The sequence below is a fragment of the Curcuma longa genome, chromosome 11 (genome assembly GCF_044706935.1).
Source record: "Curcuma longa cultivar G26 ecotype Majalengka, Jawa Barat chromosome 11, ITB_CL_G26_1.1, whole genome shotgun sequence".
NCBI classification, from domain to species: Eukaryota; Viridiplantae; Streptophyta; class Magnoliopsida; order Zingiberales; family Zingiberaceae; genus Curcuma; species Curcuma longa.
In genome coordinates, this window is record NC_133871.1 from 16,171,833 (window position 1) to 16,198,050 (window position 26,218).

Genomic DNA, 26,218 nt, shown 5'->3' on the forward strand with positions numbered 1-26,218 from the left:
GGCTCCATAAGCGACACGATAAAATTGTAAAAACAAAATCATTAATTAATAAAAGAGGATTAAAGAACTAATGACGATCTCATGCCTTCCCTCCACACCCCCTCGTTCCACGCTACGCTAGAATTTCCCTCCCTCCCGATTCGTTTAACCCACAAGCCCACCGCCCGCGCGCAAGCCCTCCTTGATCCGGCGACCCAGATCCCCGAAAGGACCCCCGATTCCGGTCGCCTCTCCGGCTGCCGTCTTCCACCGCTACTGGATCTGCTCTTCCTCCCGGAATCCCAACAGGTACAAGGGGGTTTTCCGTCAGGGTTATTCCTCGATAACGACGATCTCTTTTCGGCTCGACATCGGGGGTTCGAGCGAGTTCCTTTACGCCCTTCGGATCTTTATATAATAGGCGGGCGATGTCCGGCAGTCGAACTTCTGGGGACCGCCTGGCGCAGCCGTGCGGGCAGATCCCGCAACCGGTGAAGTACCAGCACCTACTGTTGTCCTCGCCGAGGCCGTCCTCGCGGGCAGAGAACCACTGCTTTACTGCCGCTGATGGACAGGCATCAGGCGCCGACGTGGCTGATTCCTTGATCGTTAACACGCCTGTGAGCTCTAACTTTGCTGCTTGCTTTGGTTTCTTAAATTACAGTGGGAGATTTGATCTGATAGTTGCGAATTTTCCAGATGTTCTGTGTTGCTTGGTGTTGTGCGAGTTGAGTTGATAATCTAACCATTTTAGGTGGATTTCTATTTTTTAATGGAAGTTGTAGATATCACATTCGGGCACTAAATTACTAGTCGAAGAACTAGGTTAGGCATGGATTGGAGGGATATGCAGTTTTAAACTCGTGTTCCTTCATCCTTTTCTTTAGGGTCCGTGGTATGCCCAATTTTGGATGTGTTAAGTAGTATCATTGATACACAAATTTTTTCCTGTCTTACTTTTAATAGAACTAAAGTCATAATTTGGTTGGGTTTGTAAAGGTTGAAGCTACCAAGGAAAACAACAGGAAATATCGATGTTTCCCTCAATGCCCCAATGAATGGCAAACTGAATGTGTCTCCAGATCTTTCACAAAATTATGATAGATTGTCTGGGGTTGAAACAGGACCGATAGGAAATTTCTCTGATTCCTCAACCGGCTCTTATTGAGTGCTTATCAGGCCATGATGAAATGTAGAAGTATCTATTACTCGTTTTGCTAAATATTTGTCTTATATGTGTATGTAGACTTGCACTCCAAATTGGCTCATGGGCTTTCCTAATAGAGTTGAATTGAGAGCATTAAGTTAAGTAATCATCAAACATGGATCTACAATGACAGTATAGAAAGCTGGACATAAAAATGAGTCAAAAAATCTTAACAACAACATGCATATACATGAATACTGTGTAGTCATTAACAACTCATCTCGTAGAGATTGCCTTCTGTACAAAGTTTAGCAACATATGGGCAATCAGATGTTTAAAGTAAAATTTCTTAAATATGACCATAGGTGCTAAAATTACAGATAACATGTAAAGTTGTTTCTGGCTTTTCATGATTTTGCAATTTATTATTTTGATTCTTTATGCTGCCTTTTTCTATCTCAGTTTGGTCAAGAGATTGAAAATCTGCATATCTTTTGTCAGTCAGTTGAGATATGGATCCAACTTTAAGCACCCTCATGATCTACCTATCATAATTGAATTTGTTTTGTCAGTGTTTGTACTTTTTCATGAATGTGATGTTACTTGACAACTATGAATGATCACATGAATAATATTCACAAACTGATTGTTTATGGACTATTTTCAAGGTAAAAATCTTTAGTACTCTAAGATGTTACATGGTTTATGTTGGATAAATTGGAGCCTTCTAAAACCACTTCTAGTTAAGTTAGGAAAGGGCAAATTATAAAAAGGCAGTCCACTGCACGAAGCTCCTGCCTATGCGGGGTCCTGGAGAATGGTCTATTGTATGCAATCTTACCCTGTTTTGCAAGAAATTGTTTCCAAGACTCGAATCCGTGACCTCTAAGTCACACGACAACAACTTTTCCGTTGCGCCAAGGCTCCCCTTCATGAAAGGGCAAATTATGCCCTAACTAATTTCTAATGGTTAGTGCATGATTTTCAGAAGTTAAATGTGGAAGTGTTTTTGCTATTGTATCAAGTCAAAGTTTTATTAGTCTTTGTAGCCTGATTTTAATTATCTGATTTTCAAGTGTTTTAATAAGCTCATACATGGGAAAGGAAAGTTATTAGCTATTAGGAGATATTTTTGTTAGAATGCTTTAGCATGAAATATTCTTGAAAACTAAAACTTTCCATAGCATTAGGTATTCTCCAACACAGGGATGAGAAAAGAATCTACTGATTCAAGACAAGGTTGAAGTGAACTAGTTGATTTTATTGCATGAGTAAATAACATGAAGCATGACATGTAGTTAATTGCTAGTTTTTTATATATATATAAAGTAAGATCTTAACACATCTAATGTATTCTCTCTATGCTGCATTAACCCAGTCTCTTGCAATATAATTTCATTACCTGATTAGTAAATATTCCTTATGAGTTGATGGCAATAGTTCAACTGAAGTGATATATCATATCTTAGTTAAAGCGAAAGCTTGAACAAGGAGATAACGAGGCTTCTGAGTTGTGTGAGTGGAAGACTACTTCTGGCTCTACTGCAGTAGTGATCAATCCTCTTGTTAAAATGACCAAGAAAACATATAGCAGATCCAAGGCATCCAAGAGCAGTAAGTCAGATGTCAAAGACTCTCTGCCAAATGCAGGTGCGTATTGTCATCCTTCCAATACTAATACAATGTTAATCTTCCACTTGAAAAGTAGATTATTGTACACATCTACAGAGTACTTTAAATAGCTAAGAGGTTGATGGTTTTTTTCTCAGTATTCTGGACAGTGAGCTGTAATATTTTATTTTATTTTTTTCAATTGGAAGTCTCAACTCATTAACTAGATTTTGTTTCCAGCAGGTTCACCTTTATGCAATGCTCTCTCTCCTGTTGGTAGTTGCCGTTATGATAGCTCTTTAGGTGATTGATTTTTCTCACTTTCATAAAAAAAATTTCAAGTTTTCTTTATCGATTAAGAATTCTTTTTCATCATCATCTAACTTCACTATCAGGACTGTTGACCAAACGGTTTATCAATCTACTTAAACATGCACAAGATGGCACACTTGACTTGAATAAAGCTGCAGAAACACTTGAGGTGAAGTAAATGTTGGCTAATTTGAAAAATTCTTCTTCTTATATACATAATTAGAATTTTACATGTAGGTGCAAAAGAGGCGGATTTATGACATCACTAATGTGCTTGAAGGGATAGGATTGATAGAAAAAAATCTCAAAAACAAGATTCATTGGACGTAAATTATATTTTCCTCATGAATCTTGTTATTTTCTGTGCTTAAAATATTTATTATTTCAATATGAAGAAATTTTGATTAGATGCATTACAGGGGCTTAGATGATGCAATGCCAGGAGAGGTTGAAAATGATATGCCAATGCTTCAGGTATGACTCATCATTGCTTTCTTGGCAGAATCAAATAAATCCATTTTATATCTTCATGTTTCGAGTAAATTTCTGTTAAATTTTTAACTGATATACAAGATCATCAAATTTTGCTTAATATTTTGTTCCCTTTAGGCAGAAGTTGAAAACCTAGTCTTGCAAGAACATCAGTTGGATGAGTGCATCAGGTTTGGTTCCAATACTAAATGTAGCTTCTATCTACTGATGCCTAACATGCTACAAAATGCATAGTATGCTGAAACGTTCTAGCTTTTACAGCAAAATGCAAGAAAGCATGAGTGTGTTCACTGAAGAAGAAAGTAATCAAAAGTACGTTATTTTGTTTTTCTTGCATTTGCATCCCACATATGTTGAGAACATCTACAAATTAAAACCATTTTCTGTTACTTGTAAAATTTCAGGCTGCTTTACCTGACCGAAGATGACTTCAAAAGACTGCCTTGCTTTCAGGTTTTCTTACATGTTTCCCTTGTTTATTTTGAAAATAAAAATTAAATTTTAGATTCTCCTTGATATTCATGCCTCTATGTAGAATCAGACACTTATAGCTATAAAAGCACCTCATGGTACTACCCTGGAGGTTCCAGATCCTGATGAGGTAAAAGGAGTAAGTGAGCCAATTTTATTTATTTATTTATTTATTGCTCCAGATGTTAACCAGAAGTCCTCCTTCTGCGTGAAGGCTTTTGAATATCCACATCGGAGATACAGAATTGTCGTAAGAAGCTCAATGGGTCCTATTGATATTTACCTTGTAAGGTAGTCATTCCTTTTTATAAGCATAGTATTTGTAAACAAGCATTTTAATTAGATTTTATTTGTCTTATAATAATGTCTCTTCTCTATTCCTTTTGTTGCTAGTAAATTTGAAAAGAATTTTGACGAGATGAGTGGTGTTGAGACCCCTTCAAGAACTGATCATGTGACAAATTCAGGGTCGCTTGAGACCTCCATCTTGGCAGTTGCAACAGATGAGAGCAGATACAAGAAATTGGGATTTAAAAATCAAGATAGTCGGGGATGCCTTGATGCAAGTTCCTTAGAGGATAATGGCTCTGGTATGACAAAGATTGTAGCTTCTGAAATTGATGTAAGTCCTGCATCTGACCCTGCAGATTCCAATTGTCATACCTATGATTACCCTGAGAATTTTAGTCAATTTCAGTTAGGATTTCTTCCATGATAGTGGCATAGTTCAGACAGAAGAGCATTCTAGTTTCAACTTTTTATCCAACAAAAATCTTAGATGTTTGGCTATCATGGTGTAACTATCAGAAGATTAATTTCTCGTCATTGTTAAACCAAAGAAAAATATAATTTTCTTTTGACATGCTTATCCTTAGCAAGACACTTTCACCATGCATATTTGTTTTAATCATACAAATGTGTGTATTTAGTGTTAGATAGTCTGGAATTATGTTATAGCCATGCATAGTTTTATCGCTCATAAATTTGAAGTTGGCAGTAGAAGACAGTTTTATTGGTTCACTCTCATTGTCTTTTGCACACAAAAGTACGTATTTGAGTTAAAGACCATTTTCTTTTGCAGACTGATGCTGACTACTGGCTTCTATCAGATTTTGGAGCTAGCATTACAGATTTATGGAACACACCACGTATCCTTCCCGATATTTGCTTATAACAATTTCCATGTGTATAACTACTTCCAATACTGCTTGAGATCCTTAACTGGTACAGTAGAATCATATTGGAACGGGTTTAGTACAAATGACTTCATCACAGGCAGTACTATCACAGCGGAGCATCAAACTCCATGTGTAGCTATTGACTCTCCAACACATGCTCCACTCAGATAAATATGTAGAGACAGGTAAAAAGGTGTATAAAACATCATTTTGGATTTTTGTGGGGGGATGAAAGAAGATTACGCCCATCAGAATTCAGGCTATGAAGCAATTGATGAATCAAATAACAAACTGATGAGCTCGTTGCAATGGCAGCACTTTCAGCTGCCATAAATGACCTTCACAACCCGTATGTTGGGTTGACTTTTACATCTAACTGCATCATTCCTTGATGGAATATCAAATATCGATCATTTCTATTTGCATCTGACTAGTCTGACCTGTATCTAGTTACATGCATGCATGCATGCATGTTAATAGTCCGTGTTCTGTCCGATCGATTACAGAGAAGGCAAATTGGTGAGCAGTTTTCCAGAAATCCCTATCAAATCATTTGAACGGTGGTTTGGTTTCTGATGTGCATTGGCCAGAAATTCCTATGACATGCTTTTGACCATCTTCGTTCCCATTTGGAGTTTTAGAAAGCATCAAAAGCTATACTATCTTCATTAGTTATACCAATGTATCATAAGCTAGTATTTTATCCTTGTACTGAAGCTGTCACACAGGAGTGATAAATCTTTGTTCACTATATCTCAAAATTATGATGGTATCAGTTGCCAAGGAGTAGTATAAAATTCTTTTAAGTTGGAATAATCTTCTTCTATTGAATGGTTCACTTGCCCCGTCCCATCCGTGGCAATCCCAATCTAAGAAAGAAAAAAAAAAAACAAACAAACAACGCAAGAGGGAAGCAGCAGCTCTGTCTAGTTATGCATAATCATGGAATTCACCTCAGCCATCTTTATACCTCGAAAATGCTTGACAGGTGGCACATCCAAGCAAAGCTACGAACTTAACTAAAATACCGTTTCTTTCCTCAGTTAAAAAGATATAGCGAGTTGGGCCGGAAAATTCCAATTCTCATAGTCTTAATAATAATAATAATAATAATAATAATAATCTATTATTATTATTAATTATATTATTATAATAAGAGAAGTCAAATTGGTGCTGCTCACCAACGCTGACCCAAACCCGGGTCAATGCCTCTTCCTCATCCCAAAGACAGCAACAGCAAGCCGGCAAGGACGACGCCGCCCCCTCATTTCCTGGGTCTCTCTCTAACCACCCCGAAAAGATAAACTCGCTTTGCAAATCTACTAATTCCAGTAACGATTTGCAATTTCATTTAATTATAGAATTACTAAAATTGGCCCTTAACTTCCTCCAATGGATTAAATCTAATTCTGCGTCTATAAAAATTGTTGGTCTCATCCTTCCTCTCCTCCTCCGTCCTTCGCTACGCTACGATGTTCAACGACCCCAGCGACGCTATGGTCAAGAAGCCTCCACGGGGTCCCGCGGAGAGCCTCCTAATCCGTCGGCGAGGTAAAGCCGTCCCGGCGCCGCTCGACCTCGCGCCCGTCGACAGTGCCCAGGAGAGAGAGTACACCAGCCTCCGCGACGTCATCGTCGGCGGCCTGCCGCAGTCTGCCTCCGTGCTCCCCTCTCCCGTCGCCACGCCCGGCGCCGGCGAGATCCGGATGAAGAACCGCCTCGTCCAGCAGGCCGCGCAGGCGTACCTTCAGCCGACTCCTACGGCCGCCAGCGAACGTCACCACCGCCGACTCCTCCTCCCCTCCGACGGAGAATCATGCGGCGAGCACCTACGCCACTGCCTCCGGTTCTTCGCCGGCATCTGCCGGTCGGTTTGGCAATTCTTTTGCCCGTTCGAATCCAGAAGATTTCTCCTCGTTCATATCAGATGCTGATTAACTGCAATATAACAGACAGAAGACCGGCCTCAACCTCAAATTTTTTTCGTGTCTAATGTATCTTCGATCGTGTATATGTTTTTCTGTATTTCCAGCAATTATAGGGCCTTCTTCTGCAGCAGCAATACTAGCGCTGCATCTAGACCTGACTCCGGATGGAATCCGAATTGGATCCGGCTTGGATCTATATATAACTGGGTCAACGAGCAAGTTATTCATTGATCTCGTTATATACGCCGTAACCGGCCTGGCTGGGTCAGGCTGGTTGTCCAAGTCCAATAACCTTAGAACCAACGGTTTGAACCTTATGATTTTTGATTTTTTGTTTTTTTGTGTATGTTTGATTCCGACCATTGGAACCCCTAGTTAATCTGTGGTTCCAATTGTTGGAAGGGGGAGAGAGATTTTTTTTAACAATTGAGATTATTTAATTATTTTTTTATCAATGATTATGATTTAATGTATGTAATGCTTCATACTCTATAAATAGACAACTTATTTCATTATTTTTATACCATCTTTTTTATTCTCATCTTTCAATTTAGAAATCTCAATCGAAAGTGCAATTATAATAGAAGAAGGTTCATCATCTCAGTCTTGAAGAGGTAAAAAAATAATCAATCTAAATATGAATTACGATGATATTCAATTTAACAATAATGAATCAAAATAAATTTTAACACCCGAAATAAGAAAGTACTAATAGTAATACTTCTAAGGTTAAAGATATATCTTTTCAAGTTAATTATTTTTATTAAACATTTTGAGAATATCAATTTTTTTTCAATAGAGAAATTATACAAAATTTGAACATTGTAAAGTCTCCTATAATTTCCAATCGGACAATTTTCTTATGTGTTATTAAAATAACATGTCAAAACCAAGCATATGATAGAATTTGTTAGAAAACATTCTTAAATGAAGTTATCTAGATTTTCTTCAACTAAATAGAAGATATTGATTCAAGTTTAATTATATATTTTGATATAAATTAAGAGAATCATTAATTAAGTATATTTATATAGAATATCTTTCTTTTAGTTTTGAATCTAAATATATATTTAAAGATTTTTAATCAAGAAATACATAATCCATCTGTTAAATATGTTACATGGAACAGTATACTTATCAATATAATTAAAAGATAATTGAAGAATTTAATAAATTAAATAATAAAGTCTTGTTATATTTTAATATTTGGAGTGATAATTATATTAACAAACATATTCATATATGGGTGCAATTTATGTTATCCTTTCTATCATCACAAAAGAAATTTTAATTTGTTCCATGTCAACATAACAAATATTTAATTTTGGAGATAATAAATTAGATGAACAATTATTTACTTTATCTTTTGACTCTTTAAATTACAAACATTAATTAATGACTAGATGAGAGTAAAAAAAAAATACATATATAAGGAATATAATTTTCAAATATGATAACAAAGTAGAAGATTTGAGATCAAAGAACGAAAAATAAAAGTGCGTAATAACGTATTTTTAATTCTAAGATAAAAAGACAAGTGAATTACGTGAATTTTGATTCTCTTATATCTTAAGAGAATAGATAGACAACTTAAATAAGTACAAATTTATATATATTTATATATATATATATATATATATATATATATATATATTTAAATAATTTTTTAAATATAATAATAATCTTGAATTGTGAATCGATTGTTTCGTGAATCGTAATCATCATTGTTAAGATTAAAGATTGACTTTACAAGAAATGTAGAATCATCGGTTCTGAACTATGATGGGGTATACGTGGAACTCCATGATCTTCCCGTACGCACAACATGAGAAAAGTTGGGTCACACTCAGCTTGTTTTTAAAGATGCAAGAGCCAGCTGTAGAGTCCGACCACATCACCTTCGTCGTCGGCTTGCTCACCCCATATAGCCACAATGGTCCAGTCGAAGAAGGAATTAACCATGTTCTTACAGTGGATGCAACCCATGTTCGGAGTCGCTCTAAGGATGGAGCAGTATGGATGTGGGGCTGATCCATCTCTTTGGACGAGCCAGGCAGCTCGAGGAAGCAATGAAGTTGGCCGAGTCGATGCCATTTGAGCTTGATGAGATGGTTCGGTCGACACTGCTACTCGGTTAGGCACGTGTCATGTACGCGGGGATTTGAAATTGGCTAGCTAGTCGTGTGGCTGAGCCCTTGCTTGTGTTGGAGTCTAAACATCACTCAACGTTTGTGCTCCTATCGCACAAACATATACCTTTGCACAAGTGCGTGCTTGAAGTGATCAAAGGGATCGATTTAGGTTAAGGTCTCACAGGTGGCCGTCGATCACCGACATGGGAAAAAGTGCACGCTTTCATCGATGAACGGAACGCTTCTATTGTTCAACGGAGTCAATGAAATATATTCTTACTACCACCGCAAGATCGATCATCGCCCACGCAAATTCTCTTTAGCCAGAAGTGCACATCGTAGAAATGTTAGAACACAACGGCCGGAGAAGGTTAATAACAGAGGGTTGAGGTGGGCTGCCTTAGTGAGTTTGGTTAACAAACAATGATACTCAGGCCCATATGGACCTGGCCCATTATACTAACATATACGAAGTTTGCCATAGTACCCGTCTGTCCCAAGGGAAACACAGGCCGCGGGTCCACCGCCACCGCCACCGCCAATGACAAGGCGAGTGGGTTCTTCACGACAAAATGAGGCAGGAACGCTGAGCTTCGCCAGGCTGGAGTCGTTCTTCCTCCGCTTCCTCCTCCGTCCATCTGTTTCCCTTCCCCTCGATCTCGCTTTCGCCACCAGATCCGCGCGCTGATAGATTGTTGGGTTCCGAGACTGGTTGCCTGAAGGCGTTGTGTTCCGCAATCTCTGAAACCAGTAGTGCTTCTCCAGGGTTTCGGCGTGCTGGGTCGGCGAAATGGACGCGCTGAGGAGGCAGGCTAGCAAGCTGCGGGAGCAGGTCTCCAAGCAGCAACAGGTGATGTCCTCTTCCCTCGCTTTGCTGTGCTTTCTTTTTGTTCTCTTCTCCTTATTGAATTAGGGATCTTCCTCGGGGTCCGATCCACTTCTTTCAGAAACGCGCGATTAATTAAGTGGCATTGTGTTTATCAATGTACGTTGATGTTCCTTCAAATTGTGATGTTGGGTTGCCCGCTTTTGGTTAGCTATTAACCTGTCCATTGAAGCGCTCCATAAGTGAAATTAAGAAACTTTGCACTGAAGTTCTGATCCTGCAGAGAGATTATCCTTGACTGAACCAAAATGTAGAGTGAATCTAAATGGTACCATCTGGAACTAATTTTCCTATTCCATTCAGCACTGAAGGGGAGTATTGGTGTAACGGTAAAGTTATTGTTGCGTGATTTAAAAGTCATGGGTCTCTTGCAATGCAGGATAAGACTGTATATAATAGATCCTTTTTCAGGGCCCCCATTGATGGGAGTTTTGTTTACCGGGCTGTCCTTTAGGATTTTTAAACTAACTTGAAATCATCGATCAATTGAAATTTGACTTTTAGATGCAAAAGATTCAATTGAACGTTTTAAAGAGAAACCCAATAGTTAACTACTACTTGATACATACTATCAAAGTTAATTACCAACAACATCTGTAAATTGCAAATGGTGGAACTCAGTCAATGAATTGCTTGTCTAATTGCCCAATGCCTTTAGCTATCATGGTATATGCTGTTCACAAAAAAGCTTGCATAGGCATTGTCTTCAAAATAGATGGCCTATCATAACATTTGAACTCAGTCAATGAATTTCTTTTTCCATATTATCAAAGTCAATTACCAACAACACCTGTAAATTGCAAGTGGTGGAACTCAGTCAATGAATTGCTTGTCTAATTGCCTAATGCCTTTAGCAATCATGGTATATGCGGCTCACAAAAAAATTTGCACAGGCGTTGTCTTCAAAATTGATGGCCTATCATAACCATTTTCCCTATTGTTTCTTTTTCTTTTTCCTATTCTGTTGCTCTTATTCAGTTAACATTGAGCTATGTTGAAGTTTCAACCTTTGAGCTTGTGCAAAAAAACCCAACTGTTAGCCACCATCGTGTCCTGTCTTATTATTAAAATCAATTACCAAATATTGGTAAGTTATACGTGGTGGGATTTTACCAGTCAACTCATATTTAATTGTCCAATGGCCTGACCAATTGTGCTATAGACCATTCACCAAAAACTGATATAGGGCTTTTAAAATAAATTCCTTTTTCTTTATTGGTTTCTCATTACGGCCATATTGCTGCCCCTATTCAAAGACTAGTGATTTCATCGTTTAGAGCCAGTACTCGTTGAAAATATAGGGAATTTTCAATCATTTACCTATTTTTTGATTTAATGCTTTCCAATTCCCCTGGGTTTGAGCAATTGTTTCTATTCTACAACTTTCATTCTTAGACTTAAAAGAGATGTAGCAAGTTGATCCCTGTGCTGTTTCAGATGTTTCTGTTTGACTCATTTATCAACATTTGCTTGTTCTTTTACAATTTTCCCATTGTAATCTAACTTAACATGGAGTTTTCTCAAGTTGTATAATCATCCTACATTTGAAATAAATATTAATCCTGGGTAATTTCAGGCAGTGATAAAACAGTTTAGTACAAGCGGTTATGGGAGCTCTGATGTGGTGGTCATAGATGAAATTGAACTGCAGAGACATCAACAACTAGAAAAGTTATACAAGTCTACTCGTGAAGCAAGGGTAAGAAGAAATGGGCTAGACAGTTTTCTGCTTTCTTATTTTCTTCTTTTTGGGTGTTTAGTTGACATTAGTTGCTAAATATTGCTCACTTATTTGGAAGATAATAATGTTCCATGCATTCATATTGCATCCTTCAGTATACATTTCTTACACACAAATTAGCTGAGGATATGGATGCACAAGAGTCATATAATATTCATTATGTATTATTTATTTGGACACCGAGTGTATTTGTGCATTCATAGTTAACTTATATTTCATTTTTGGATGGTTGTTAAAATCCATACACCTAAAGTCCTAGTCATCCCATATTAAACTTCCTAACAGGATTTGTTTCACATCAATCTCTAGGTTTTCTATTCTTGAACTTCTAGGAAGAGGAAATTGAATATCCATAAAAGCAGTCATGTTAACCTTGACTTGATTTCTTTTCTTCTTGTTTGTTTGTTCAGGATTTTCAGAAAGATACTGCCAAAGCAGCTGAAGCATATGCAACCATAGCGCATAGACACATTGAAATAGGTAAAATTGTATAGCCAAACTGTGTATCTTTATTGTTCATTTTTTGTACCTTGGGCACCATATTCAATTTTTTGGCACACCTTTTTAGTTAAAGGATTTCAGATATGCATGAACTTATCTGGGGATATATTTTAGGTTTAAAGTTATCAGAAGATTGCTACAGATATGGAGGTGAGAATCATGCTACTGATGCAATTCTAGCCAAGGCAGCTGCTTTGTATGGTGGTGCGATAAGAAATATAGAGAAAGAGCATGAAGATTTCAGTTCCTTTCTGACTTCACAGGTTAGCATCGCTATTTGTTTGGATCTTCTTCACATGAATAGAGAATTTGGTATGTTCCAATTATGTATCCATTAAGTTATTTTGTCTGCCACATTTTTTGGCTATCAAGTATATGACTTATTGTAATGCTGTGAGGCTGACTACCAAGAAATAGCATGCTTAGAATTACTTAACCAATGTTGTTTAATTCACATAGTATCTATCATTGTCACTTGAGGCTCATGAGTTATCTATTTTATCTCTGCCTTGTAAATTAGCACTTTTCCCTGTAAATATGGCATGGAAAAAGTTATTCTGACAAATTAGTGAACTAAGGCTTAAGCATAAAGTCAGCTTTTTGGTAAAATTTTGTGTACCGGTAGAAAACTCAATTTGTTTTCCTTTTTGATCTTTCAATGCACTTTATTCTTTATTTGCCATAGAATAAATCATTAATTTCATGCTGTAAAGGCTGATGTTATATGACACCACATAATGTTTTTGCTTTATTACCCGTTCGACTAAAACGGAGTTGCTCCTGAGTTGTACGTTGTCGGCGGAGCTCCTTTTATTGGAGTGTCCGGCCACGTTGTTGTCGCAGTCGTGAATGACAATTCAAAATTACGAAAGATCTACCGTCCCTCTCTCCCCCCTGCTTGCATGTTGAATTTAGGTGCAGGGGACCTAGCAGCCTAGAGCTGGAGGAGCCGGGGCCATGGTCAAAGGGACGGTGCGAAAGGTGTTGTCTTCTTATAGCCAAGCAGAAGAGATGCAGTGCCACCTGGGCTCAGAAGAACGGATAAGCATATGTCCAAGCCAGAAAGACCACTAGCCGAAAACTCAGCCAGGGTATAGGGTACAAGGATAGAATGGCTATTAGAACAGAGAGAGACTAGTAGACACAGGATCAGCCTTTATATGTTCTGTTTCACCACAGGGTATGCAAGGGCAAGGGTAAGTGCAGGAACCTTTATTGAAAGCCGGTGGTATATATTTGATTTGAAAGCATTAGTTTTAATTAAAAAGCCATATCTTACTCTATCGAATGCCCGAAACTAGATCTTTTAGGAAAGCTAGCCACTCAAAGGAGTAAACAAGTGGGCAAAAAGAATGATTATTTGCTCCCTGTCGTTACCTTGGGCCTCCACACTCTCTCATTGTTAGACCTAGCAAATTAAGGTATTCAAAAAAACCATTTTTGTGTTAGAAACCATTTCCCAGTGACGATGTTATGCATACTAGAAATTAATGACTGCCATTATGCATGAAACAGATTTTTCTCATCTTTGAGACTGTTTAACTATTAATACATATATCCCACATGATGCTAATCTAAAGTTTCCCATAGTTTACCGTATTTTTTATGCTACAAAAGTAAACCTTCCGTACCTTAAATGTCAAGTGAAAATCCAATTTTCTCATTTTTGTCAAACGACTGTTTCAGGTTGTAGAACCATTAAGAGCAATGGCAACTGGTGTGCCACTCGAGGATGCTCGTGGCCTTGCCCAACATTATAGTCGCATGAGACAAGAGGCTGAGAGCCTGGTAATTGATTCTACAAACAAGTAAAAGGGTCTTCTTGGTATTGTTTGTGTATAACACATCTAAATAGATGCATCAGGTTTATCATGTTTTTGTAGTTCTTCTTTGATTACTGAAGCATAAACAGGCAGCAGAAATTTCAAGAAGGCAATTACGGGTGAGAGAATCTCCTAGTCCAGAAAACACTTCAAAGTTTCAAGCCTCTCAGGCCAAAATGCTTGAAATAAAAGCAAGTATGGCAGTGTTGGGAAAAGAAGCTGCTGCTGCATTAGCTGCTGTTGAGTCACAACAGCAAAGGCAGACTTTTCAACGTATAGTTGACATGGTATGTCTTGGTGTTCAGTGTTGTCAAAATTATTACATAAGGTTATCATTTTTCTGTGTGCTTCACTTTGTTCTACTACTGAAGGTAGAGGCTGAAAAATCTTTTCATTTAAGAGTTGCTGCTATACTTGATGATCTTGAAGCGGAGGTATTTACTTAGTTGGTGTATTATGAATAATTCTTCATCATTTGGAAATCTGATTAGATTTGGTATTACTATTTTTTCTACAGATTGTCACTGAAAAACAGCAGAAGGTGTCTGCACCTCCTCCTCCTCCTCCTCCTCACAATCGCTCTGAAAAAGCCATATACTTTCTTGCCGAGGTACCTTAAATTTGTTTGAAACTTTTGCAACCTGAATTTATGCTAATACATGCTTTTATATATTTCCAGGCTATGCATCACTTCAATGCTGCTTCTGAAAAGGAATTAAGTTTGGTGGTCGGAGACTATGTTGTCGTACGGAAGGTTGGCTTGATCAATTGTTTTAGTTTATTTTTTATTTGAAACTCAGGGTCATTTTCTTTGCTCCATGGGGTAACTTTCTTTTCAGATGCTTCATCCATGACAATAACACTAGTTTTTTTTTCTCTTATAAAGAAAGGAAAGGGTAGAGTACTTAAATCATACAAATTATCACATATATTGCGATCTGTACATGAACTTTTGTTGCTATTAAATACATCAATATTTGTCTCTTTTTGGACACTGTCAAATTAAATTGATGGCGGGCAGAAGTACCATTTCCATGACATGCTGGGCTCCCAGCAAGGAAGATAAAGATTAGTTAGAGAGAGATTTGATTTAAAAAATAATAATAATTAAAACATGATGTTTTAACGTGAATGACTGATTGTATGTCCAGGCCCATCCTTAGATTCACCCCATCCTATTGTTAATTTGATTTGGAGGATCCAAAATGAGAAACTTGTGAAGGGTGACGCATGTTATCTCAACCAAAAAAAATTTTGCGGAATTGCAACGTAGGTGGTAATTTTTTTATGATTAATATAATTAACTTAAAAAGAAATAAATTGCTTAGAATGAGAGGTCAATTGTTTAAGCTAGAAGTGGAAAATTCATAATCCTCAATTTCATCTGCTAGAATTTTCTAAGGTGTGGAATCAGATAAGAGGAAAATATTGTTGACTGGCTCCAAGGATAATGAAGACAATAGCTCTGTAAGCATCAGAAAATGTTCAGGAGTTCTGACATAAGGAATGCAAATAATTTACGGTGTTCATACAAATCCATAATGTAGCGTGGACAAAGCATTTTAAATTCTTCATCTTACATGAATATTAGTGTTAGCAGCCCAAACATTTATTAGTCGGTTCTAAGAACTGAATACTTGAATTACCAATAGTATTCATTATCTTTTATCTGTAGAACAAAGACACTATTACTACCTATTATTTGTAAAGCCTTTTCCACTCTCAGTTTGCTCTATGACGACTTTGTAAAGCTATACTTATTTCTTGAACAACCTCAAACAAATGAGTTACAAATTCTTAATTGTTGAATGTAAGGCTTTAAATTTAACATGCCAGTATTCTCTCCCTTGCAATCTTTCTACCTTCAGGAGTCTCCATCTGGATGGTCTGAAGGAGAATGCAGAGGCAAGGCAGGTTGGTTTCCGTCAGCTTATGTGGAGAGACGCGAACATATTCCTCCTAACAAAGTCTTTTCCCAAGCTTTCTAACTGCCGTCGTTGTATCAATTTGTTGGTTGCTGTTAGTAAGCTAAGTGATAACTTTGAGAATCAATCTATGATCATGTTGGCCAGAGCAAATCTTAAATTTATGCTAAGCATTGAATATTGTATGATAATGATTACTGAATCAAAATTTCACTTTTCTTTGGTTGATATTTGAGCATGAGCTATTTGGGATTTCAGGTGCTGCTCAATGAAGAATTTTGAGCATTTGTGTTTATTGATCTTAATAATGTAGCCACATTTGATAGCTTCCGTCTTTTCTCCCATCATGCAGTGTGTTTCTATTGCACAAGGGTCTGAAGAGATTTTGGTCATGCTTGAAATTGGAATTTTCAGTCGTAACTTGGTCAGATACGAGTCACTGGACTGTGTTATAAAACCACATTCGACAAAATTGGATGCACACTAACATAACAAGCGCAACATTAACAGCTGCAGAAAACTAATTACGAGTCTTCTGTTAATTCATGTGTCCTACTCTTCTTACTGATCAATCGACCAAGTTGTCCAGGTACAGTGTTGAGAGATTTAAAGAGAATCAAGACATGCTTCATAAACATGGTAAAGTAACTGAATATTTAGATTGATATTTGATACATCATCAAAGCAATAGCATCTGTACATGCAGCCTGAGCATCCTTGTTAGAACATCAGTAATTTGTTACATCAGGCAGCAAAACATTCTATACTGTCATCTTTTCTTCTGCAAATGGCTAGTGATAACTGTCATTTCCATTAATGTTTTTGTGGATTTTGATTTTTGGACAGTTTAAGAACCACAAAGAACAATAAGGGTCATTGGAAGTTCAGAAAGTTTCGTTCACATGGTGCTCCAGTTTGATGACATAAAAGCTTGAGGATGTGCAATTGCCAGTGATTTCATCATATTGAGTCGTTTCCAAGATTCAATGTTCCAAATGATGACAATTTTCACAAAGATAAAGAACTGCTACATGTTGGGGCTGTTAGACCAGCTGAGACTTACAAGATACTGCTGCCTGAGAAAGCTCAATGAAAGATTAAGTTGAAGGTATACAAACCAGCAAGCTGCTCACCCTTGCAAGGTAATATTCTTCTCTTTTGCAATGATCAGATATAATAAGTTTGATTTACAAGACAAAATGTTATATCTGGGAAATAAAAAAGGTTGGCATACATTATCACAAGATCAGCAAGTAAGATATTTGGACATCCGAGCAAAAATAGAATGAAGTTGAGGCCAGCAAACCTTCATTACATTTCTAAGAACCGTTCTGATTTAGTTAAGATCTGCTTAGTTTGAAAAAAAAAACACCATTTTCCAAGAGGTATCGTCCAAATAGCACGAAACAACCCTTCTCAGATAATCCAGAGGACTTGACATTGTTTCAAGCATCCTACAACAACATTTATCCACTGATATCTCCTCGACAATGGAATTTATAGGATATGAGAATGTTATCATATTTGATACCTTTCCGGATATGCAACTTTACCTGACATGGTAATAAATTATCACCAATACACCAGCAATAAATATGTGGTCTGTTGGAAGATAACATGATTAGCGTTGACTTGCAGATACTTTCAATAGAAGTCTATGAAGTCTGTCAGAAGCCATGCCAATTCTTCATACAAGAACGAGGGGAAAGAATTGTTATCCAATGAATGGTGTTCAGAAATATGATTGAATTCCCAAGAAACAAATTCTGAAACTGTGCAATCATTAAAAACAAGCTCGTCACTCCAGCACCAACAATCCAATGGCAGGAACACTATTCTGGATAGCCGGGCAGTTTTCTAATCCCTTTCTCTCTCATAGTAGCTCTTACCTTAGATACATCAGCCCACCTATCTGGCACAGCATAGACCACATAGTTACCTGCATTTGTGGGCTCTAACTCGAAGAGTCTTTTGGAAATAACTTCCCCTAATTCTAAATCGCCATGAATGTTACAAGCCCCAAGCAGTGCTCCCCAAGCTCCAGCATGAGGCTCCATAACCATTGATTTGATTAGATCATAAGCTTCTTTTAACCTTCCTAGCTACCCGCCCAAGAAGAGGGAGAGGAAGCGGACAATGCGGGCAGAGGGAGAGGAAGCGGGTGGGTGATGAGAACAGGGTGCTGCTCGAGGCCCTTGCGGACAATGTGGGCGTGGATCTGCTGGAGGACGAGGAGCACGCGGCAGGAACTGAGGAGGCTGGCGACGGAGAGGGCGAAGGGCGACGAGTAGCAGGAGGATTTCGAGACGGCGGTAGCGGAGGAAGACGCGGAGCGGCGCCACGTCATAGGGTCAAAGGAAGGTGGGAACGGACTGGATTCGTTTTGGTGGCTTCACAATTGAATGAAGTTTTAGATTGGGCTTTGGACGCCAGACGGCCCAATAATGGAGTTGACTCGACTAAGTTTACAATGATTTGAAAGCACTTTCCGCAAAGTCAAACACGTTATTACTTTTTATTAATAGTCGGAATAAAATGATAAGAGTCGAACAAAAAATTTCATTAGAAGGTGGAACAAACTTTATGCTTTTAGTGCTAAAAGTTTAATCTATGATGTGTTAGATTAGGATCGATAAGTTAATTTATTCATGTGATATTTAAAATATGTTGAACCTAATTTATTTAAAATGTTCACCAACATTTAATTCATTTGAAGCTATACAACAATCAACTTCCTCAATAAAGTAAACTTATGAAAGTAGACTCAGAATCGAATATCTACAGTCCCAATCTTATCTACATTATTATCATCATCACATTTATCATGTTCTTAAATGCCAACATTAGACTGACAGCTCACGAAGTGTTTGGCTTTTGTGCAGAATTTCATAATTGCTAGCTAGTTACTCCATTGTCGAAGAGAGAGAGCCTAAAGTACGGTACCCTGTCGACTTCTTCCAAAATTAAATTAATTATATTTTCCTTTCTTCACGTGTATTCCAAAATCCTCCTCTCTGATATTTTCTTCCACTGGATCATCTCAGATTGCAAGGAAATCTATGCTATTGTATCGTACCACTTTACAAAGATTTACAGTCAATCACTTTTCAAAGCATTTTATCAGTCATGGCTTCTTCTTCTTCTGTCTCTCAAAAAAACTTACAAAGGACGCCACATGGCGACGTGCTCGCACCCGGTCCCCGTCGTAGCAAGGCGCATGAATCAGACGGTGAGCTACACGTCTGCGTGCTCCGGCCGGCCGGCCCCAACCTCTTTGCCTGCTACAGCCAGATATTGGCAGTGAGCAGTTGCCATCAGTGAATTGAAGGCAGCATGCAGTGGGAATTGATATGATATGATAAGATCTCCAGCCGAAACATGAATCCCTTCAGGGCAGGCTCCAGCTAAAGTGACGATCTACGAAACTCTGATCACATGCCTTGCTTAACTGTCAACTACTCGTAGCATACACCCCACCCATGCATTAGGTACAGCCCAATCATTGGTCTCTGTCACTCTTATGAAAAAAAAGCTGATGCACGCCAGATTCACCCTCTATCTTCTTCACTTTCATCATCAACCATTGTTCGGATTCATTCTGCTTCAACTCAGCGTTGAAATTTCCACGAACTCTCTGAATATGGGGATTAACTTTTCTACCCTCGATAAAGACGACAACATCTTCATTCATGTCGCCAAGGTCCTCCTCAGTAACTCAAAGAACGTTATAATAGATTTGGATAGCTATGTGAATTAATACAAAATTACTGGCTGAAGTTAGCAGTCTCAGTTTGCGCAGCACTACCATGAGTGTATTTTATCAGCTTTGTACAAGATAACCCCACAAAACATGCAGGGAACTTGCAAACCAGTACGATGCTTCACTAAACTTCCAAATGCCCACTCATTTTTCTGCACATGGATTTTTTTTTCTTTTGTTTAAAAAAAAGGGGGGTTGGGACCTGAGAATTTCACATGGGAGTGAGGTGGGATTGCCCAACGCTTACAGGTGTAGTATGAGACGCTTGTGAAAAAGGGGCAGGTGGGATGCATGGTGCTGGAAGTAGAGCAGGCAGAGCACATCACGCACAGCAGGAGCAGAGGCGAACGGGGGAAGAGTGGAAGGGTGTTCTGAGGACAGCCTTTGTACACGCTTACTGTATCTGCAAAGGTACCGGATTAGAAATCCTATCTTCTTCTCCAGCTTATTGGAAAATAAAAAATCTGATGTCCTGTAAACGCCATATGATTGCAAAGCACTGCATATAATAATTGTATTACAAAGGCTACAGCTAGGTTTTTAATAACGTCTGTAGAACAGTAGTCGGTACTGAAGGATGGCAAGGAATTTGATCAACTCTTGTATCAGGTGTGTGGAAGGAAGACAGAGGCTCAGAATAGTAAAATTCTTGCATCAGAATGGAGAAGCAGCTGCACATTAGTAAAGTTGGCAGGAGTTATCAAGTGACAACAACCCACATGGAATATAATTGCATGGGGCTCATCCTGTATGGCTGTGAAGAGGCCACAAGGGCTACACTTACTTCTAAATAAGACCACCTTCATCATTCATTCCTCACCAGTTCACTAAAAAAATAGCGCAACCTTGGGATCTCTAAACTCTTGAATAGACTATTAATTCTCTGTTGAGTTAAGTTAATAAAACTATACTTGAAATGTTCAGATTTCCTCTCACTTCTATAACTAATGTATCTGTCTCAGTACTTGTCACTTTGTCCCCCTCTTTTGCTTCATAGGCTATAAATGTAACGACCCGGCCCCTTGGCCCCTTGGGCGGCCCAACTAGCGGCCCAATCGGCGGTCCCTTGGGCGGCCCAACTAGCGGCCCCCTTGGCGACCCCTATGTCATCAACCGACGACTCTCGGCCGTGCCGTTACTCAATTGGTCTTTCCACCCCTGGCCAGTGGATTTTTGCCTTCCCCAGGATTCGAACTCTAGACCTCCAGGTTAAGTACTAGAGTTTATGAATCCTGGTAGCCAAGTGAGCAGCTCTCACTTGGCTACCAGGATTCATAAACTCTAGTACTTAACCTGGAGGTCTAGAGTTCGAATCCTGGGGAAGGCAAAAATCCACTGGCCAGGGGTGGAAAGACCAATTGAGTAACGGCACGGCCGAGAGTCGTCGGTTGATGACATAGGGGTCGCCAAGGGGGCCGCTAGTTGGGCCGCCCAAGGGACCGCCGATTGGGCCGCTAGTTGGGCCGCCCAAGGGGCCGAGGGGCCGGGTCGTTACAATAAAAAGGCGCCTTTTTATTGTAACGACCCGGCCCCTTGGCCCCTTGGGCGGCCCAACTAGCGGCCCAATTGGCGGCCCAATCGGCGGTCCCTTGGGCGGCCCAACTAGCGGCCCCCTTGGCGACCCCTATGTCGTCAATCGACGACCCTCGGCCGTGTCGTTACTCACTAGGACTTTCCACCCCTGGCCAGTGGATTTTTGCCTTCCCCAGGATTCGAACTCTAGACCTCCAGGTTAAGTACTAGAGTTTATGAATCCTGGTAGCCAAGTGAGCTGCTCACTTGGCTGCGCCTTTTTATTGTAACGACCCGGCCCCTCGGCCCCTTGGGCGGCCCAACTCAGCGGCCCAATTGGCGGCCCAATCGGCGGTCCCTTGGGCGGCCCAACTAGCGGCCCCCTTGGCGACCCCTATGTCGTCAATCGACGACCCTCGGCCGTGTCGTTACTCACTAGGACTTTCCACCCCTGGCCAGTGGATTTTTGCCTTCCCCAGGATTCGAACTCTAGACCTCCAGGTTAAGTACTAGAGTTTATGAATCCTGGTAGCCAAGTGAGCAGCTCTCACTTGGCTACCAGGATTCATAAACTCTAGTACTTAACCTGGAGGTCTAGAGTTCGAATCCTGGGGAAGGCAAAAATCCACTGGCCAGGGGTGGAAAGTCCTAGTGAGTAACGACACGGCCGAGGGTCGTCGATTGACGACATAGGGGTCGCCAAGGGGGCCGCTAGTTGGGCCGCCCAAGGGACCGCCGATTGGGCCGCCAATTGGGCCGCTAGTTGGGCCGCCCAAGGGGCCGAGGGACCGGGTCGTTACAATAAATTCAAAGTAACACCAGCTGCTTGTCGACGCCAACACCATCACCGCAATTCTCCCCGCCCTCTTTCTTCCTATCTCTCTCCCACATCAATGCCACAGCATCATCTTCAAGCTTGGTCTTCCGAGTCCCCCATGAATTCCCACCATTATCATCATCTCCTCCAAGGTGAGCAGGGAGAAGACAGGGAGCACATGTTTGAAAAGCCTCTGACTCCCAGTGACGTGGGCAAGCTCAACAGGCTCGTCATACCGAAACAGCACGCCGAGAAGTACTTCCCCTTGAATGGCGACTCTGGCGAGAAAGGCCTTCTGCTTAGCTTCGACGATGAGTCAGGCAAGACCTGGCAGTTTCGGTATTCTTACTGGACCAGTAGCCAGAGCTACGTGCTCACCAAAGGATGGAGCCGCTATGTTAAGGAGAAGAAATTAGACGCAGGAGATGTCGTCCTGTTTGAGCGTCCAAGGTATGGGGGAGAGCGCCTCTACATTGGGTGCAGGCATCGAGGTGAAAATGAGAGCTCTTCGCCGTCGCCGGTGGCTGCATCCGTGACCATGCCCGCTTCTGCACGGCCATGGACTTCACCTTATTGTTCTGCTGCTTGCTCAAGCGGCTTCTGCTTCACAACAGTGCAACAACACTCTTCTCTTCATGCAGGTTCAAATTTCTAATTTTGAACAGCCCACCATACAGTGAATTTTAGATTATAATCAATGCATAATTGAAAGAACCAAAAAGATTAGTGGATTTTAGATTCTAATCGATGCATAAATTGAAAGAACCAAAAAGATTCAGATCACCTCGAAAAGCATGAGCTTACACATTGAGAAGTCTAGCCATGCCACAGCTAAAGAGATAAAAATCACGTGGAGCAGTTAATTTGGTTGAGAAATTTCCTACTCAATTATATCATATAGTTAGTTATCAAATTATTACTGTATGAAATGTTAAGCTGTTACATTCGCAGGTGATCGAGGTGATGAAGTAATCGTACAGAGTGAGGCTGTGGCACCAGCCAACTCCAAGAGATTGAGACTCTTCGGTGTAAATTTGGACTTCTGGCCAGAGCCTGAGCCACAGCCAGTGGCTTCGACTTCGTGGTTCTTAAGCTAGTCTTCATACTGAAAACTGACACCAGCTCTCAGAAATAGGTTGGTCATGGTGTTTCTGAAGCCAACTTCATGGTTAGATTAACGTTATCGCATGTGCTTTTGACAGTAGTAACTTGAGCTGGTTATGTGATCATGGAAGAGAGGGAGTAAACTGAAGGAAGTTGGAAGTGGGGAAGAGGAAGGAAATCCGAGGTCATGTTCACAAATCCAGCCAACCAATCCACCCCCTCTTCAAAAATGACAACTTGATTGACAGAATTGTGGAGGACCCGGCAAGCACTGCACAAGGACAGAAGCAGAGAGCAACCAGAGTAGGAAAAAGGAAGATGGGATGAGATCCCTGGTTTTCTGGGCAATCTCCACTTCCATTTCTCTTTAGTTTTCTGTATGTTTTTTTTTCCAGAATTTCTACTGTACATGGCCTGTCGGATCTGATGGATGGGTTATTGGCTGAAGTCTCATGATAAATCAGATTGAAAACTGGTAGAAGAAATGGGGGTGGTCCTCTTCGACCAGTGGCACTGATTCTCTCGCCTTGTTAGATTTGTATTTTTTGAGGAAAGATCTATAGAATCTGATGTATTTTTCACTTTTGGCCCTGATCAGTCACACCTCTTCTCTTCTCTTCTCTTTCTCTTTCTTTCTTTCTTTATTCTCGTTCGGTCCTCCATGTTTAATGGTCCTTGTGGAAATGAGATAAGATAGGAAGCATGATATGGAATATCCACCAGAAGATCTAGTATGATATGAAACGAAGGTGGTATAGAGATCGTATAAAATGTATAAACAAGTAAACCTGAATAGATCACTATAAATCTATTTGCAGTGGGTGCAAAGACACAAGATAAGACATCATGGATCTCCATGTCTTGCCTTTTCTTTGCTACATTTATAGTTTTTTTTCTTCTTTTCATTCTGCTTCAAGCAACGAATGTAACCTATTTCTTAAGTGGGCTACTAATTAATAATAAAAGTAGCATTAGGAAAGTTGGCATAAAAGTTGAGAGATGTAAGACTCTAGACAGACAAACCTAGATTCTCAACAGTGTTACGTTTGTCTAAGCTACCTTGTCTCCCAGTTCAATTTTTTTTCATTGAGTTGCATCAGACTCCTCGCCAACCAATAGTGCACATGAATGCATTTTTTTGATTTGACAAGCCTGATTAAAATTTGAATAATGCACCAATTGTTCAAGGAATCCCTCAAGTTGGTTCCTCCATCTGCATGAATTATAGAATAGGATTATGAAGTTCAAGGATCATACTGATAGATTTCCTCTTATACTGATTTTTGCCAAACCACAGCCCTCCCTGCTTCTCTTCTTATTTAAATAATCTTTCTAACAAAATAATTTGGGTAAGGATTGGTAAATACATAATACAAGAGGAGTGTTCTGTCGAGTTGCCCTTCTTAATGTCCTTTATAATATTTTTTGGAGGCAGCATATATAGAAAAAGAATGGCATGGGCATCACCAAGAAGGAGCCAAGATTCATCTGAACGAAGCATTGAATTATCATATATATAATTGTATCAGTCATATCTACTGAAAGATATCTTGTCTGTCCTTACACAAAGGAGCCATGTGAAGAGGGAGTAGTTTCTCCTTCTCGTGGAAACAAAGCATATATAATTGACAGAGAAGCTGAGATCATAATATTTCTTCCCTGCTCCCTTTTAATTCTGTAAACCTGAAACAGTTTCCTTGTTAATTGTAGCTAGCTAGGGAGAGGACAGTAATAAGAGCTCCTCCTCAGGAGGCCATTGGAGGACAATGCCAACTGTTGCGAACATGCGAGAGCATTGCGGCGGCATCATGGCTGGAGCATGCCGGCGCTTGGACACGGATGACGCGCCCAGTGATGGCTCTGTGTTCGACATTCGAACAGTGAAACAGTGCCTACAAAACATTAATACAAGCTCAAATGATTGAGATCTAACAGAAGTCTCACAGGTGCTGATCTATATGGAAAGTGTAATAGACGTTAGTCAAAGTTCAAATGGTTCGACTGAAAGTTTGACCATGAAAGTTTTAATAAGTCAACGATGACCATGTTGACTTTTCTAATTAAGAGCCATTTTGTGTCGTACCACCCATCATCCAACAAATCTTAATGATAACTTCAGTTTGTACATTAGCTAACTACTTTGTCCATGATTGTCTACTAAGTTTGAAAAGAACGGACTGCTGGATTTGTCGAGGCCAACAATTAATGACATTGATGCTTTGCCCATCTAAACTACATATGTTCCCTGATTAAAGGAGAAAAAAAAATGATAAATCTCAGTTAGTCTCATGGATTCAATCCCTGGAGGTGGTCGGTCCGGTTCCACATAAGTTTTCCACCGACCACCAGGATAAATCGGGAAGCACATACAGCGGCCAATCCAGATGCTTAACATCCTTTGATTGCGTTCCCTATTTGAAAGAAAATTCTTGTAAATACGCGCCGGGACTAAAGAAAGAAAGTATTGAAGGGAATGTTTTAGATAATTGAAATTTTTTAATTTAATGGAATTTAGGCCGGCCTGTAGATGCTGCCGTGGCCCAAGCTGTGGCCCATTTATTAGTTAGTCGGTTGAACTTGAGATGAGCCGCCGCCGCCGCCGCCGCCGCCGTTTATAGCTCTCTTTGAAATTTATGGCGGCGAGTCTTGCACGTTGGAACACTTAAATGGCTGAATCTAATACGATGTTGAAGAGGCAGGAATATCCCGACAAACTCAGCCATCTTCCATCAACACGTCAACAACTTTCTTCTTTTGATGGGAGATCGGAAGTCTACGTCGAGTTGCCGCCTGCCATTCCCAGCCCTCCGATCCGGGAAGGGAAGCTCCTCTCCGATCCATGGCTCCTGCGTCCGCATCCAGCGGAAGCACCGAGCTGCTGCATCCGGCGACTGCCGCG

The 26,218-nt window shown here is 39.8% G+C and overlaps 4 protein-coding genes across 9 annotated transcripts; all 4 read left to right on the plus strand.

Moving 5' to 3' along the window:
- The first annotated feature begins 172 nt into the window (after positions 1–172).
- Positions 173–5,943, plus strand: LOC141839168 (transcription factor E2FB-like). 6 transcript variants are annotated; one of them, XM_074726853.1, is made up of 14 exons: positions 173–599; positions 2,596–2,776; positions 2,978–3,040; positions 3,133–3,218; positions 3,287–3,375; positions 3,469–3,523; positions 3,659–3,711; positions 3,803–3,853; positions 3,946–3,994; positions 4,077–4,151; positions 4,227–4,303; positions 4,406–4,634; positions 5,094–5,160; positions 5,243–5,943. In XM_074726853.1, exons 1-14 carry the CDS (start codon positions 408–410, stop codon positions 5,359–5,361), a joined length of 1,386 nt encoding a protein of 461 aa, XP_074582954.1. In that variant the 5' UTR covers positions 173–407; the 3' UTR covers positions 5,362–5,943. The 6 variants fall into 6 exon arrangements, with proteins under 6 accessions (XP_074582954.1, XP_074582955.1, XP_074582957.1 ...); XM_074726854.1 differs by having other exon boundaries at positions 5,246–5,943; XM_074726856.1 differs by having other exon boundaries at positions 4,077–4,142.
- Positions 5,944–6,662: 719 nt separating this feature from the next.
- LOC141837743 (uncharacterized) lies at positions 6,663–7,372 on the plus strand. Its single transcript, XM_074725115.1, has one exon. The coding sequence runs from the start codon at positions 6,663–6,665 to the stop codon at positions 7,122–7,124; it is 462 nt and encodes a 153-aa protein (XP_074581216.1). The 3' UTR covers positions 7,125–7,372.
- Positions 7,373–9,836: 2,464 nt separating this feature from the next.
- Positions 9,837–16,354, plus strand: LOC141839392 (SH3 domain-containing protein 3). Its single transcript, XM_074727130.1, has 10 exons — positions 9,837–10,100; positions 11,713–11,835; positions 12,288–12,357; positions 12,493–12,641; positions 14,065–14,166; positions 14,291–14,488; positions 14,573–14,635; positions 14,719–14,811; positions 14,881–14,955; positions 16,070–16,354. The coding sequence occupies exons 1-10, from the start codon at positions 10,041–10,043 to the stop codon at positions 16,187–16,189; spliced, it is 1,053 nt and encodes a 350-aa protein (XP_074583231.1). The 5' UTR covers positions 9,837–10,040; the 3' UTR covers positions 16,190–16,354.
- A 5,937-nt stretch (positions 16,355–22,291) lies between these two features.
- LOC141842170 (B3 domain-containing protein Os11g0156000-like) lies at positions 22,292–23,312 on the plus strand. Its single transcript, XM_074730395.1, has 2 exons — positions 22,292–22,856; positions 23,167–23,312. The coding sequence occupies exons 1-2, from the start codon at positions 22,292–22,294 to the stop codon at positions 23,310–23,312; spliced, it is 711 nt and encodes a 236-aa protein (XP_074586496.1).
- The last annotated feature ends 2,906 nt before the right edge of the window (positions 23,313–26,218 follow it).

What these genes read in the sequence shown, in the direction of transcription:
- LOC141837743 (XM_074725115.1), top strand. Translation starts at nt 6,663, where the DNA reads ATGTTCAACGACCCCAGCGACGCTATGGTCAAGAAGCCTCCACGGGGT.
- LOC141839168 (XM_074726853.1), top strand. Translation starts at nt 408, where the DNA reads ATGTCCGGCAGTCGAACTTCTGGGGACCGCCTGGCGCAGCCGTGCGGG. An exon ending in AAAAACAAGATTCATTGGAC is followed by an intron (nt 3,376 to 3,468) that starts GTAAATTATATT and finishes GATGCATTACAG; the next exon opens with GGGCTTAGATGATGCAATGC. An exon ending in AGATTTATGGAACACACCAC is followed by an intron (nt 5,161 to 5,242) that starts GTATCCTTCCCG and finishes TAACTGGTACAG; the next exon opens with TAGAATCATATTGGAACGGG.
- LOC141842170 (XM_074730395.1), top strand. Translation starts at nt 22,292, where the DNA reads ATGCCACAGCATCATCTTCAAGCTTGGTCTTCCGAGTCCCCCATGAAT. An exon ending in ACACTCTTCTCTTCATGCAG is followed by an intron (nt 22,857 to 23,166) that starts GTTCAAATTTCT and finishes TTACATTCGCAG; the next exon opens with GTGATCGAGGTGATGAAGTA.
- LOC141839392 (XM_074727130.1), top strand. Translation starts at nt 10,041, where the DNA reads ATGGACGCGCTGAGGAGGCAGGCTAGCAAGCTGCGGGAGCAGGTCTCC. An exon ending in GTTCCTTTCTGACTTCACAG is followed by an intron (nt 12,642 to 14,064) that starts GTTAGCATCGCT and finishes CGACTGTTTCAG; the next exon opens with GTTGTAGAACCATTAAGAGC. An exon ending in TTCAACGTATAGTTGACATG is followed by an intron (nt 14,489 to 14,572) that starts GTATGTCTTGGT and finishes CTACTACTGAAG; the next exon opens with GTAGAGGCTGAAAAATCTTT.